This window comes from Natator depressus, chromosome 9, assembly GCF_965152275.1.
Source record: "Natator depressus isolate rNatDep1 chromosome 9, rNatDep2.hap1, whole genome shotgun sequence".
NCBI lineage: Eukaryota > Metazoa > Chordata > Testudines > Cheloniidae > Natator > Natator depressus.
In genome coordinates, this window is record NC_134242.1 from 97,726,885 (window position 1) to 97,742,679 (window position 15,795).

The following is a 15,795-nucleotide window of genomic DNA, read 5'->3' on the forward strand; positions in this document are numbered from 1 at the left end:
ATTATGTATGTATATATAGACCGTCTTTTTGGGCCCTTGCCCATCGCAAACAAATCCCTCTGGCCTACTCCAGCACAGCTGCGGTATGTCAGACAATGGTTCCAGTAGCGCTGTATCAGTGCGTGATTGGCAGTGATGCTGCAGTTCCATCAAACCAAATACCCTTTCGCTTCACTATGCCATCTTATCTTCTTCAATTTTTAAAGCAGCATTTAGGAGGCAACAGCTAAGTTGATTTGTTAAGTAAATTGTGCAACTAGAAGAATTTAGCCTGAAATAAATCTATAGGTGAGTGTTTTAAAAGCCTGGAAAGCACCACTTTGATTGATGGTGTGCGTTGTAGTTAAGCTCTATTGACAGTGCAGTCACATGCTTTCCCATAGGTTACGTCAGTCAGTAAATCCAGGGGCATCGTGCATAGTGAATACATGTATCGTGATCAGGACTGCTGTTCATTCATATTTTAGTTGGTTTGCAATGGTGGCCGCTCATGACCTTTTTGACAGGTGAGGCACAAATTGCAAAATAGTTATTTCCACCCCTGCCCAACGTATAATTAAAAAGCTGTCACCTTCTTGATAACGAAGCCGCAGCAGGTGGACTTGGGAACTAGAGAACCCACTGCCAGTGTTGCTGCCCAGGCCAGCACGGGAGTAGAGCATGAACTGGGCCCGGGCCTCCTCAGTGGCTACTGACGCACACTCAAGGGCACCGCCAAGCGAGGGAGGGGGCTGGGAAGGCACAGGGCACGGGCCCCATTCCTACCCCCTGCAGCTTGGGCTTAACTCCTGCAATGCTGCCGTGGCCTCACTGAGCCGTGGTTCCCTCAGCAACACCCTCAGAGACTCTTGTGCATGGTCAATTGCCATGGTAACAAGGCAGCTCCTTGAGGCGCTATTCGCTATGCCAGGATTTGAGCCTCACGCAGCACTACATTCTGCAAACTTCCTGGCGCTGTGTTTCGCTACCGGAGAGAGTGAGTTGTGACATTTAAATCAAACCACCACGTGTCCTGAACTCTGTAGACATTTATCAATTCAATCAAAGAGAACGTGCACAATGTCTTTCGTAGCTTTTGGGAATTCGGGGTTGGAATGGACCTCGCTTGCCCGGGCTAACTAGCCACCGCGGTTTGTAGTGAGATTGCGTCCAAAGAACTGTTTCAAAGTAATGTCTTGTCTCCATTAGGGCTGTAGCCACTGATACAGCTGCACTGGTGCTAAGCCCTAGTGTAGATGCATTGCACTGATGTAACTTGTTTTCACAAGAGCAACTCACCTCTGTTCCGAGCTGCACACGTGCAAATCACAGTTCACACTAGTGCAGTGGTAAATCCAGTCATCTCTCAAAGCATTGCACGTACCTCAGAGCACAAGGAGACGGCAAACTAGCTCCTGGATTGCAGAGACAGGATGTGGGCTTATTCCTTAAAAAGACTGTCAGAGTAATGTAAGCGTTTGCGATGTAAAATTCTGCTCTTCCTCTCCCCTTGAAGCAGTTAGCTTGGGTAGAAAACGGGACATTGCCTCTTCACTTTTAAAATTCCCACCAATATTGTACTCTTTTTTTTTTTTTTTTTTGCCAATTTATAGGTGGAGAGGGATAAACTCTTATTTAATTTACAGGGGGGGAAAAAAAAGAGAGAGAGAGCCCGAGATCTCACTGGATAGCAGACTTTCTGAGAGAGCAGCAAAGAATGATTTGTTCTCCATGAAAAATGTTTGCATTTGACAGCGTTTCACAGGAAGTCTGTCAATGTGATAATTTAATGAGTACAGATTGCTTGCACCACAGCTGTAAAACACGCGTTTACAATGCTGTAAAATGAGAAAGTAATCCTTTGTATTTAGGTTTTGTTTGAGAACAAGTCAATTTCTAACCTAAACGAAAGGTGGTAATTTATTTTCCCGAGCAAACAGTCAAGATTGAAGAGTGGAACCTGCCATTTCTTTTCTCAAGGTTGCAAGGTTAACTCTAGGTTATGTTGTAGTTTGTTAATCAGTGAATAGCTTGTTTCTACAAGAGGCAAGATTAATATCTAACTAGTCCAGTGTCATCAAAGCTGCTCGTATGAGCCCCAATGCCTTTAAACCAGCTTATGCTGCCCAAATTTCTAATGTGCAACCAGCACTCTAAATATATATGTAATCAGATACTACGGCATGCCTGGGATTTATTATTTTTGGCTGCAGAGCCCTTTGTTTTGCAGGACTAGCCACTTAATCAGGGATTCACATATCTTAATATATGACATGTGTTGCTTTGATCTTTTTTCTTGTTAATGCCTTTTAATTGTGAGGGAGTCCATTAACTTTACATGGGCAACTTAGCATCCCAAGTATCTGTTGAAATTTCAATAGGTCTCTCAAGGCCATTTTTTTCCAGAGCTGTCATCTTGTTTTAAGGTCACTGAGTGTATCCCAAGATGATGATCGTGAGGACTTTTTAGGGAGGTGAAGTGACGTGGCCATGGTCTTGTGCTACCTATAGACTATGGTACCTGTGTTATCTGCTAGAGACTCAGGCAGTCATTGAGCAATGGGACTGGTTGGTATTTGGAAATTTACTACTTTTAGCGTTGGGATGCTCTCATTTCCCTTCTTCGCCTTTCTCTTGGCCAAGGGAAGGTTACTATTTGGAAGGTTGCAAATATGCAGACGTTTGCTGCTAACTGTGATTACGTTTCTCATACTAATGGATATAGCTGGAAACAAAATCTCACAGATTCTCCCCCAAGTGGAAATCAATGCATGTTTCTAGGGAGCTGAACTGCCACATGCCCTGATAAAACAAGACTTGAAAAAATTCTAAAGAAACCCAGTATCAGTTTGGAGTGTGAGAAATAAAATGAGTTTGAGCAGGAGAATAAATAGGCCAAGTTGGTATGAATTCATCACTTAAGATTTTTTTTTTTCTGGTTCGGAACAATCCTCTACATGCTCATTTGATTGACAGTTGGAAACATTTAATGGCTTTTAACAAAAGTGTCATTTCAGAATCAAATCCTTTCTGAAGTATTTCTTGATAAATGTTAGCTCTGTGCCCAGTTCAAGCGCATTTGAATATACAACCTATCTGATGATTTTAAAGGCTCTGAAAAAATCTGAAGGAAAGGAGGAAGTAAGCTTTCAGAATGATTAAGTGAATTAGAAATTAATATACACCACCAAGCTAATCTCTATAGTATAAACTCAACTGAAAAATCTTCCTAGACAGGAAATGCCAGTCATGGGAACTAAAGTAGAGAGTCCTGCTGATATTGGACAGAGGACATGTCGGGTTTTTGAAATCAATCTCCTCTTCACTGGATCATTTCTCTTGTACTCCTAAGAGGCTACATTATATACAGCTATGTCAACCACCAAGCCCCATGACTTTGCTAATAAGGAACTCAAAGAATGTTTCAGTTTTCCCAGAAAATGTTCTCTGTGTGTTAGTCTTTGTTTGTACTGGAGCACTTTGAAGACTAAAATTTGAACTTCAGCATACTTGATACATTTTAGCAGCGTTTAAATTCAAACCGGGCCAAAGATTTTTTTTTTTTTCTCCTTCTAACAACTTCTGGCTCTAAACATGACTCCTTTAGGGATTAAAACGCAGAGGCGTGTTTTATTAAAAATTATTTATTGAATGTGAGTCACCAAAAAGCATAGGTCAGTATTACAAATATCCAGTGGCGTGTGTTAAAGAATAAGGTTCCTTTTGCTTTTTACATATAGTATTAAGGGAAACTGGTTGAATCACGCCCAAGAGTTCCAAAGGTATCTAAGGCCTTGTCCACGCTGCAGCTTTCTCGCTCGGGTGTGAAGAAACACCCCTGTGAGCACTGCAAGTTTCAGCGCTGTAAAGTGGCAGCGTAGACAGAGCACCAGCGCTGGTAGCTATGCCCCTTGTCGAGGTGGTTTTTTTTTTTTTAAATAGCGCTGGGAGAGAGCTCTCCCAGCAGTCACGAGCGACTACACAGCCACGTTAAAGCGCTGCCATGGTAGCGCTTTACCGTGGCTAGTGAAGGCGTGCCCTTTGATACTGTTTGAGTTTAGGGCAAAAGTCAGTGCAGCCAGAGTCCATCTTGAAGTTAGGATTCAAACTCATGTCCCATATTTAGCTATTTTTAGTAGAGATTTTGAGGTTTTCTTCGTCAACTTTGCAAACTCCTTTGCCCATTTGCTTGGGGCGAGTAAAATTATTTTTGGCAGGTGAGTAAAATATCACTGAGTCTTCATTTTACTCAGTCCTCATAGTAAGGAGAGGAAAAGTAGATTTTAGACCCCTATCAAATTATCATAGACTCCATGTAAAATGCAATATTGTCCCATAATGGCCAAAAACAAACAGATTTTCACCCCTCACTCCCCCCCTCCCCCCAACATATCCTGTTCAGACTTTGGAGGCAAACAGTTTGCAACGATGTAACTCTTTGATCAGACCTAATAAATGCCATGTTTTCCTTTTCTTCGAACTGTCTCGCCACTTATGCAGGAACAGATTTGCTTTTGGTTGGTTGCAATAACTGTATCTTGTACTTAGCCCATATGCCATATATACAAATTTTATAGCATGGAATATTTTTATGTAACTCTTCATCTTAAGTGAAACGGAGGCTTCTCCATGCATTCTGCGGTTCGTGTCACTAAGTGTGAGGGGCACCCCTCCACTCAATCCAAGTTAGAATTGGGAAAGAGAACACACGCTGTAAGGCTTACAGCAAATTATACGTTCTCGGATACCATGGTGCGGAGTTTAGTATATAAAAAAAAAGAGGAGAATTGAAACTCTCCAAAGGTTAAATAATGGGTTCAGCAGTACAGGCATCCTGGTATGTCTCACATGCTAAGCCGCATCGGGCCTGAACAGGACCTGAATGAGAGGCCCGTACGGAACACCTAGGAAGTGATTATGGTGATTCAGTGGATGATGCACTCTCTTTTGAGCCAGTGGATCTATATGCTGCCTAGAGACGCTGAACTGCGGGAGAGGCTGGCTTTTGGATGAGATGAAACAAAAGGTCCTATCCATTTGCTGCGGTTAAAAATCCCCTGGCACTCTTTGTAAGCGTAGAGGGTGTGGTCTTTAACTCTTATGCCAATTCCAACTTGTGTAAATGCATTATTTTTTGCATTACGGTAGCATGTAAAAGCCACAATCAAAATCTGGGCCTTAAAGAGCGTACAACCTCAGAATCAGCAGGCAATGAAAGAGCCCCAAATGAATTTAGTTTAAGAAAACCTTACTTAAAGAATCTCATTATTTTTGCAGCCTGACTTGTGATTTATTTATTTATTTAAAAATTTGGGGTTAGCAATACTGAAATGTAAGAACCAGTTATTATGGACATCCATTTTGTGTGTGTGTGTGTGTACACGCTTCATGATGATCCCTGTTTCAAAACAACTTTTTAAAGGAAACTGCAGTCTTTTTCCAGTTTGCTGGCTTTTTCTCTTGCTATTCAGTTATGCATAGAAAGGGATTTCAGTCATCCATGTCTTGGGATCTGTCCTTTTCATTTATCAGATATGAACAAAAAATTATGAAAAATAAGAGTACCTCTAAAGCAGAACTTCCAGCACTTAAGTGATGTTCCAGTGAGAGCTCTTAGCTTTCAATTTAATTTGTGTTACTGTCATTGTTGAATTATTGAACGAAATATTTGAAAAGCTTGTATAACTGTGAAAATGATTAACCTGATATTGTGTACTATGTTTTCATTTGTCTTTTTTCCAGAATTCTTCAAAGAATTGCTTGAAAATGCAGAGAAATCCTTGAATGACATGTTTTTGCGGACATATGGTCGTTTATACATGCAGAACTCTGAACTTTTTAAGGATCTCTTCATAGAGCTGAAACGCTACTATGTGGGTGGAAATGTAAACCTGGAAGAGATGCTCAATGACTTCTGGGCGCGTCTCCTGGAGCGTATGTTTCGATTAGTGAACCCACAGTACCATTTCACCGACGAATACCTCGAATGCGTGAGCAAGTACACAGAGCAGTTGAAGCCATTTGGAGACGTACCGCGGAAACTAAAACTACAAGTGACACGAGCGTTTGTGGCTGCCCGCACTTTTGCCCAAGGCCTGGCAGTGGCAAGAGATGTCGTTACCAAAGTGTCTGCGGTAAGCTAAGTTTGATACTTACTCTCCTACCAGGTGGAGCCTGGTTGGCAGGTGTTGGAGTGACATTGCTCACAATGGTCCCAGTTCAGTAAAGCACTTGGGCATGAACTTGAAGTTAAGCCCATGCTTAACTACTTTGCTAGCTCAGGTCCTACATGTCTGGAAATGGAAGATAGAGGCTGAATGAGTCTGAGTTGAACGGTGTCATTTTATAGGGATATTGGCTGCATGGCAGTAGAGTGTCCGTTGCCTGGTAATTCAAATTCAAATATCTGATGTTGTCCAGCCAGCTTCTTGTATTCCCTTTGAACCCCTGACTTCGATTCCATTTAACAGGCACCAAGTGGTAATTAAAATGACTGCTTGAAACAAAATTATTTGTATAATAAGATTTCCGAAATACCACTCCTTGCATTACTCTGAAGCCTAAAATGTCTGTTGAGTTAGTATGAAGTGATCAAAACTGCTACCAGCATGGCTGAGAACTCTTTTTTGTTTAGATTATCCTCAGGTTTAGTTGTCACTGGGTTTTGCGGTCTGTTCCAGTTCAACTTTTAAGATTTCAGCCGTTTTAAGCATTTTTACACACATGACTTCACTGTGTGAAAGTCGGGCTTTCGCTACTAGCAATTTATATTGTGATAGCACCTAAGAGTCCCGGTGATGGGCCAGGACCCCACTATGGTGATGCTGTGCAAACAATGTATATGTTACTTTGAACTCCTCGAGTACAATCTCTGAAGGAATTCTTCAACAAATCTCTTATTTGAATATCTTGTATAAGAATTTTAAAGTTAGATTTGTGCATTACTTTCAAACGTTAAATGAAAACAGTTCAATGATTACTTCCATCGCCTTACATAAAACACTTTGGAGTGCTTTTTTATTGAACCTGACTTGTTAGAGGAACCTCGTAAAGCGTATAACAACAAATACCAGTGATTTCAAACGAAATGTAAAGTTTTTTCCCAGAGACTGGAAAATCTAATATCAACTCTTAATCACACAGTGGAATTCTCTTCCCATTTACCTTTTTACAAAGTGCCTGCTAAACCAAACTGAAAGCTATTTGAGATACAAAGCAAGGTAGACAAGTTTGAATCACGCTACAAGTGACAGAAATTTTTAAAAGCCTCTTGAAATATCCTGTAGACTTGCTTAAAAGTGCAAATATTATATTGGCGGCAACACAAATCGTATTCTGTAAGGGAAGTGATCATTCAAATTGCTTTTACTTACAAGGACAATATTAAGATACAGCAACCCTAGAATTTGCTTCTGTACTCCTTTTTCTTAAGCAAAAATCAAACAACGGAAACTCCCTTAAATATATTCCACCCTTTGATAAACCTGTGTGTGTGAGAGAGAGAGAAAGAGAGAGAGAGAAAGGAAAAAAATGTTAGTAAGGGAACATCTTGTTTTCCAAGTTTCAGAGGGCGGTTATAAATAAATTACACACAGTTTTACTTATTTGGACAGCTTGAAAGTGTCTGATTTTACAACAAGGTTGATACTATATATAAATTTCCCCATGGCATACACCTTTTCTTTCATGGACGTGGTACTTTGCTGTACATGACTACAATATGGAGACACTTCTCAGTTGATGATAAATTACATTCGTTCATTTATTTGAGTCCACGTAGGAAAGTACTATTCAAGGCCTCCCATAACTTCAAATGGAAAGTCCAAGGACTGAATGGGAGGGGGAGACTGAGGTTCTTTCTCTACTCCAGATCAAGGGTAAGGGATGTTGACCAGGTAGGATGGGGGAAGCTTACAAGTCTGCTGAGTGTGCTGTGTTGGCCAAGGGCTTAAGTTTCAATTGCTTTCATTCTGGCATCTTTCAGTGTCACTAAATTCACTGTGAATATTATTTAGGTATGGGGGAAATGATGGAGAGCAATTTCCATGTTGTATAGTGAAGACTATTGGCATTGTAGTCTATGAGCTAACCAGTGTGGTATATCTGGGTAAGGAGTTCAGGATCACACCCTGACTTGATAGACAGTGAATGTGTCTGAGTGAGAGATGTTGTTTACCTTTTATATTCTATCTGATCAGAATTGATTGGAATGTCTTGTGACTCAACACCGTGTAACCACGGCTACAGTTTCTGCATCTGTTGTGAATCAAACTCATGAACTCAAGGTGGCAGCATGAATTTTTGCCTTTGAAGCTCCTTGAGTATAGAATTGCACTGAATTCTAGAATTAATTGCTTGAGTTTACAAGGTTAAGCAGGAAAATATTCAGCTGCAAAAATAGTTCTCTCCAGAGAATCACCGTTGGGTTATGTTTTAGAATTTCCCATTGTAAATTTTACAACAGATTTCCTTTCATAACCAATGATAGCAGCCCATGCTGATGAATGCCTTACAGTTGAATTCCAAAGTTGTATAGTTACTTGTAGCGATTCAAGGTGTAATACCTTTCTATACTATTTTGGTCTTTTTTCAGCGGAAACATAACTTGTTTCTGCAATATGTGGTAGAAAACTATGAAATAAAATATTTTTGTGAAATGTTTTCACAACATTTGGTGGGTTTTTGTTTTTGTTTTCCACATTATTTATAGATTAATTCGACATTACTGGGCTCTATATAATTGCTCCATTAACTTTTGTTGTTTGCCTCGTGTTTTACTAACTCAAGAGAAGATGGGGCATTTGTTCATAATGTAAATTAACTTGATACCTGAGGGTTAAATTTCTTCTATTTTTGCTGAACAAAAACGTCCAGAGTAGTGAAAATTAATACAGTCTTTATGCTCTTTTTGTGTAACCAATACACTGGAAAAATGTTTTGCTGAGAATTCTCCAAATGAGAGAAAATCACCGTTGTGAAGTCCAGCTGTTCTCGCTGCCACATAGTGCTGTAGATGAGAGCAAAGAGACCTTTACTGGACTGTGGACTGGATTACTTTTTAAATACTCTATATATTTTCACATCTTTTCTAAGGAAGAAACATGAATTTGGAATGTGATTGTCTTGGGAAAAAAAGAGGTAACATTGGAAGGGGCCAAATACATTAATTTTTGAAGCCAAAATGCTACAAATAAAGAAAATTAGTGAAAACTTTTTTTCCTGAACCGAATGCATTGAAAAGCCACGTACTGCTGTTCTTCTATAGCTATGATAGTGACAATGTCCATTTTCACAGGAGCATGTTTCATTCCTTTATGTTACATGTGCAATTTAAAGAGAGAAACTATAAAATCTCCAAACCGTATGTAGGAAACGCAGCTGATACTTCCCCTGGAGTCAGAGGGCGTCGCTGCTGAGGATTTCATCCTCTGGGCCCAAAGTACAAAATTCCCTAAATAGGCTCTGAATAATAGCAAGACAGAATATTAGCTGAGGAAAAAAGCCATCTGTAGGCGTAGGCAGCTGTTTTACTCTGCGGTTGATTTTTACCAGTTTAGCTATTAACAATTATAAAATTAGGCTTCTGATCTTTTGATCATCTCTTGAAGACTGGAATGTTCCTCTCTATCCTCAATCCCCTTTAGCAGCTGAGGGAGGAAAATCTGGCCATCGTGCAATTACTTGGCTATTATTGAGCCGGCTATTATTGAGCCTTTGACAAGCATTGAAATCAACAGGGTTAAATTGCTGCCAAACACTGACATTTCCTGCCCTAACCATGACAGCTTTTCTGTTTTTGTTTTTTTTTAAGGGGAGAGGGGGAAAAATATAAGCCAGAGCAGTGGGTGACTAAGGAGGACTAGAACTTGATATTTTGCAATTCGTAAACTTAAGAAATGTTCCCTTAATTAATAACACATGGTACATACACACTCAGTGTCGCACTAAACGTCTTTCTATTATCCCACTCTTCTTGGCATGGTTCATGATAGTTTGCTTATTTACCAGTTTGCTTGTGCAACGTTACCTTCAAAGGCAAAGTGCACCGAGGGATTTTAACACTTCACCAGTGGTTACATGCGCTGTGCAAATGAACAGATAGATAGTTAGCCAGAGAGAATTCAGTGGCTGTGGTTTAAGTTCACGCTGGCATGATGAGGGATCAGTTTAACCCACAGACTGAAAAACAAAAAAATGGTTTTAGAGCCTGAGAGTCAGAAATGAGGGTGTATTAGGGACCCGAGGATAAAACTGAATGAGCTGCTGGTACCAAAATCATCATTTGCAGAGCGTTGAAGAGCTGAATTCCCCATGGAGCTACACTGTGAGGTTTTAAAGTTGCTCTGTTGTCTCACAAATAGGGACACTACAGCTGTGTGGCGTTCAGAAATATAATGTAAACTTTAAACAAAACTGAAGAGTTTAAAAGAACTTATGTGTTGGAGATGTCGTAATTCCTTTTAAAGGATACTTGAGTGATACCCTTGCATACGTTTCATCCAAGCTATCCGATAAACGTATCACCCTCTCCATTACTTTTTTAACAATGAATTCAAAATGAGTTAGGAAGTTGCTTCAATAAAGACATGGTATCCTAAGGCAGGTTTGTGATTTATAGTATCTCTTCTTTATATTGTACCTGTGGAAAAAATGTTTTTCTCCTTACTTGGTAATCACAGAAGCAATTTAGCAATTTGCTAGTTTGGCTTTTCAGTATTTGTTTTACAAGAGAAATGGCTGATCAAATGTTGTACCTTAGTGTCTTTTATCTGAATGTTCAGACGCAGTAAACTGTATTTTTCTGAGTGGTGCTACTGCAACCCTCTGAAAATTTTCATTGATATATCAGTTTTTCAGCATTTGCCTGCCACCATGGTATTCGACCTTTCCAATGCTTGTGGTGAATTATGAAAACAGAATACGTGCTCATATAACGTTTCAGCTGCAAATGTACGTGCTCTTGGAGCAGCAAGAGTTATATGTCAATAAAAGCAATTTTGTTGCTTGAAACTGGCTTATTCAGCCCTTAGGAAATCCTGTCTGTTTTATTTTAAAAACATAGCCGTTTGAATTTGTAGAGGGAGAACTTTAGGTCAAAATTTTACACCAGAAATTGCATTAGAATTTGAAGTCCAGATGCGATGTATGGAATGGGCGCAGTGTTTCTTTAAATGACATGCCTACCTTGTGACATCAGCTGATACGTTCAAGGAAATATAAGTGAAGAAGAAACTCCCACAATGCTTTGTTGGCGGAATGGCTTTGTAACTTGCAACAATAACATTAATGAAGTGTGTAGGAGGAGGGTGGAGTAAATTTTCTTTAAAACATCTATCTAAAATAGTTGTTGAAGTGCTAGCCGTTTGCATTGTAGACAGCCTGCTGGATTCTTTCTCCAAATTCCTCTGTCACAAACTGCATGGTCGACAATGAGGTATCCGTTAACTAGGAGGTTACTTGCTACACTTGGAGAGACAGCTGCTCCTTTGACCTCCCTAGACGCAGAGTTTGGAATGAATATGGTGCCAAAGAGCCATTTTGCTGGCGGTACTTTCCCCCTCTCCCTCCTGACAGCTGAAGGTGGGCCAGGTATTGACACAGGAAAGGAGGATGGGAAAAGGCAGAAATAAAAGTGCTGCTAAAGGCGACCGTATTTCCCACTTTGTGAGGCTGAATGTGCTCAAAAGGTGCTGAGTAAATAGGAACTGAAAGCTCAGTTACTGAACGGTCGTATCTTCCTCTGTGCAGCTCTCCCAGTAACTTTGGTTGGGATTCTGCTGTGGATTATGGGGAGTATGTCCAAAGCTTATTCTCCCCAGATGAATCTGACAGATGACTTGACAGACAGAATCATACACTGGCCGGAGATCTCTGAGCAAACTTTCATCGTTAAATCACAATGGAAATTAAATGGTCTGGCCTTGTCACTTGGCTGCTTAGAAGAGACTAGCAAAAGCTGATACTTCGTGGGCAACTGAGCTCCAGAAAACCCAGCTGAAGGGACTGGAAGAAATCTGCTGATGTTGTGAAGGGCAGGGTCTCAATGCAAGGTCATTGTCATGTCATCCATGGCGCAAGTTGCAAGCAACAAAGCGAAATGGAGGGCAGCCGTGCACGAGGCATTGTATCTTGTGTGCCAAGGGCAAACATCAATGTAGAAAACAATACCAAGCAGGACTCCACATCAAAGACGACCCTGACTGGTCCTGCCAAGAATGTGGTCGCATCTGTGCCTCTTGTACCAGCCCTATTGACCATCTGAGGGACCATGCAAGGCATAACTTTCAAAGTATGTTGTAGCAGTAGTCATCGCGGATTTAATAGGCTACACGTGAGTCTGCGTGTACGTGGCTTGCTTTAGTTTGCGCTTTTATGTTTGTACTGAGGATATTTTGCAGACCAGGTTTTCTCTCTCCAATGGGCAAACGGGAGGCAAATGTTAAGCTTTGTCTCTAAAGCAGAATTATATTTTAAAGCACTAATTGCTCGTGATGAAATTAAAAGGGAAGATTGTCTAGTCACTGTAATTAGAAGCGGGGAAGTATTTATTTAAAAGAATGCTTTGCTGTTGTTGAAGAAAACATCATTCAGAACAGCGACATTCTATTTTAGTGGTGCAAGAAGTAGGCGTTGGCTTTCCTTATAGGTTTGCAAAAGCATTAATGGAATAACTTCATCTCGGTAGAGAGATTCCCTTTTCTAGCCGTTCAGAAGCATTTGCTGAAATGGCATCTGCTTCGTATTCTGAATCTGAGTTATGAGCTCTGATCTGCTTTCACATGGATTCTCGGGTTCCATCAGTAGTTGCCAGAAATTAAAGCGGGGAGAGGAGGGGATGCACACTATCAAATTTTCTAGCCTCACTTGCTCACATCACATGATTACCATTAAACACAAAATACCTTGGCTTGACTTTATAGTTTTATGTGAGGCAGGCTAAGACGATGGAGGCATATCAAGCTAACTGTCTATTAAGGTAGCGTGTTACTTTACATAGGATGAAATAATACTAAACTAGGTGGGTAGAACAAATAATGTGTTGAATCTCAGGAGTTCTGCTATTTCTCTCTATCAGTTTGACATCTGCCTGCATAGAAAATAGAAACCTATAGGTAGGGAATTGAGCCTGATGTGCAGTATTGAACTGTCATGTACATGTTGGTGAGTGTAACTTAAAAAAAAAAAAACGATGAAGTGAGCTGTAGCTCACGAAAGCGTATGCTCAAATAAATTTATTAGTCTCTAAGGTGCCACAAGTACTCCTTTTCTTTTTGTACTAACAGGGGCAGTGGTGTTAGTTAAATATTGCAAAGGAAGGTTCAATTCCAAAATACTTTTACTGGAATGTGTTTTTTGTTTTTTTTTAAATGAAAACATCTCAATTTTCTCTTTCGTAATGTATTTAACTTTGGGACCGACTTTTGACAGGACAGTGGCACTATACGCTACACACTGGGATAAGGAAAAATTGTAAAAGTGAAATCACATTCCTGTCTACAAAATGAAGAACATCTTATTTTTTGGCTACTTGCATAAGTAATGGCTGTTGGATTCTACTTTAGACAACATGGGTTTGGAGTTCGTATAGCTTAATTTCATGATTTTTTTTTTAAAAACAAAACAGCTATTCATTTTGTAGAGAAAGGTGTTTCACTTTCCCAACCCTTGTCTCCGAGTAGTTCGTAATTTAATGGGAGACCAAATTTAGTTTTTGTAAAAGAGCTGGTTGGGGAACCCTGAAGATTAAGTGAAATGTTTTCATTGGATTTATTTTAAAATGTTTGATTTTAAATGTTCTCCTGCAGTATCTGCCCCCAGAATGGCAGCTCTGTGAGAAGCAATCGAAGACTAAACTGACAAATCTATTCTCCCTGCACAGGTTTAAATGAAATCCGAAAAGAAAACAATCAGCATTATTGTGGAAAGGTTTTTAACATCCTGTCATTTTTATAAAACGAGGTGTTAATAACAGATAAGAGAATTTGTTAAAAACCTGCTTCATATTACACTGTCTTTTTAAATTTTCTGACAGATTTGTATAGGGTCAGATTCTTCCACTCTTACTCACTATTGAATAGTATCTTACTCTGCAAGTAGTTGCATTGTGACTACTTGCTGAGTAAGGTGCTATTCAGTGTGACTAACAGAGTGGAGTGATTTAAATTGTTGACTTAAATCAGACTGAAGTTGTCTAAAGCCAATATGAAAATTTGTGCAATTAAAATTTTAGATTAGAATTTATAATGAACTGAATTATAAATGTGGTTTGGGTTTTTAAAATGCTACAACGGGTAGGGTGTCTTATGAATTTTACAAAACTGCTATCGGTAAAAAACAAAATATTGAAAAATAGGGTCTTGAGCCTGCAAACACTTAATCTGATTATGTGAGTAAAGTGACCTACTTGATTGACTTTAGGGGGATTACTTGTGTTAAAGTGACGCCTAAGTGCATAAGTGTTTGCAACATCAGGACTAGAACTGTACCTTTATTGTGACAAAGGTCAGTCCAAAAGAAAATTGTTTCAGTGTAAAGAAGGCAAAGTGATGTAGATTGGGACCCTTTTTTTAAAACACAGGCCATAAAGTTAGGTTGCTAACCCCATATTTAGCCATCAAAGGGTGAGATTTTTCAAAAGCATCAAAGTGATTTAGGGTCACAAGTCTCAAAGACTTCAGACTGCAAGCCCTGATGGAGTAGTATAGCCTGGTTGAAGAATTTTATCTTTCTTGACTTGTGGAAGCTCAATCTATCAGAAGGTGGTGTTGGTTACATATATAGCATGGGCTGTTTGCCTATTCGCTTTGTGTTTGAGTTGTGGTGTTCTCACAATAAGGGTGTTAATGCTTGTCTCATTTCCGCCTAGGTGAGCATTTTAATGTGAAGCTTCTTAGCAGAAGAAATCTTCAAGTAAAATCAGAAATTTCACTAATAATTAGGCAATAAATTAAAGAAGCAAATACAAAATACCTGCTTTAGCAATTTAAGACTATAAAGTGGAAAGAAACTAGCAATCTATAAATAACAAAAGTTAAACACTTTTTTTTAGTGGTCTTAAAAAGAAATCAATTTAACACCCCTCCCCCCCCACAAAACAAACATTAATTTATCCACCCTAGTGCTGATACAGAGAATAGATGAAATGTTTTTGAGTAGTTGAAGAATTGTTTACTTGTGAAGCGTGTGTGTGAGTGAGAGAGAATCAGTTTGCAAGAAGCAAGCTTGTGGCCAGTGCTAAGATTGGTGACAAGACACATCTGGTGTTAACTTTAAACCCTCACGTTTGATAAAGTGTAGAGGCATGGACAAATTGTAATTTACATGCTGAAACCACAGTGCGACAGGTTGCTGCTGTGGCATGAAACACCACAGAGAGTAAATAAATGTCCTGGGATAAAGGAAAGGGCCGGAGTGGATTGACTCCTATTGTCAGCTTTTACAAAGTGTATGCAGCACAATGTACCACCTGAGCTCCGATCAGCTAAAGGAAATCCTCTTCAGCAAATAAAGCTTTCTTTGGGACTCAGTTTTATCAGAAAGGGGATTATTGGTTTTGAGGGTCACTCTGGAGCAGAGTTTGAATGAACTGACGTTTCTTTCCAAGGTGTAAACAGACTCGGCACAGAATATCTGGGTTTACTGTTGTGTTTTAGGGGCTTGCACCTGGCGTTGCAGAGTGAGCATTAAAAGCTTGTGAAGAATTGCCACAACAGCATTTGGCACATCCTATTGACAGATCCGTAGGCTGGACTGTTGGGCTGGACTTGGTACTGGCCTTTTGCCAGCAGTTTGATAAGCTTTTCATTGCAGCAATAC

At 39.8% G+C, this 15,795-nt stretch overlaps 1 protein-coding gene across 1 annotated transcript in view; it reads left to right on the forward strand.

Annotated features, from left to right (window-relative positions):
* The window catches only part of GPC4 (glypican 4), a 107,297-nt gene that overhangs the window by 68,253 nt on the left and 23,249 nt on the right, over nt 1-15,795 (forward strand). The window contains exon 3 of the mRNA XM_074962747.1: nt 5,722-6,113. Within this exon, the coding sequence (XP_074818848.1) occupies nt 5,722-6,113 (392 nt within the window). The remainder of the gene's footprint in view (nt 1-5,721; nt 6,114-15,795) is intronic.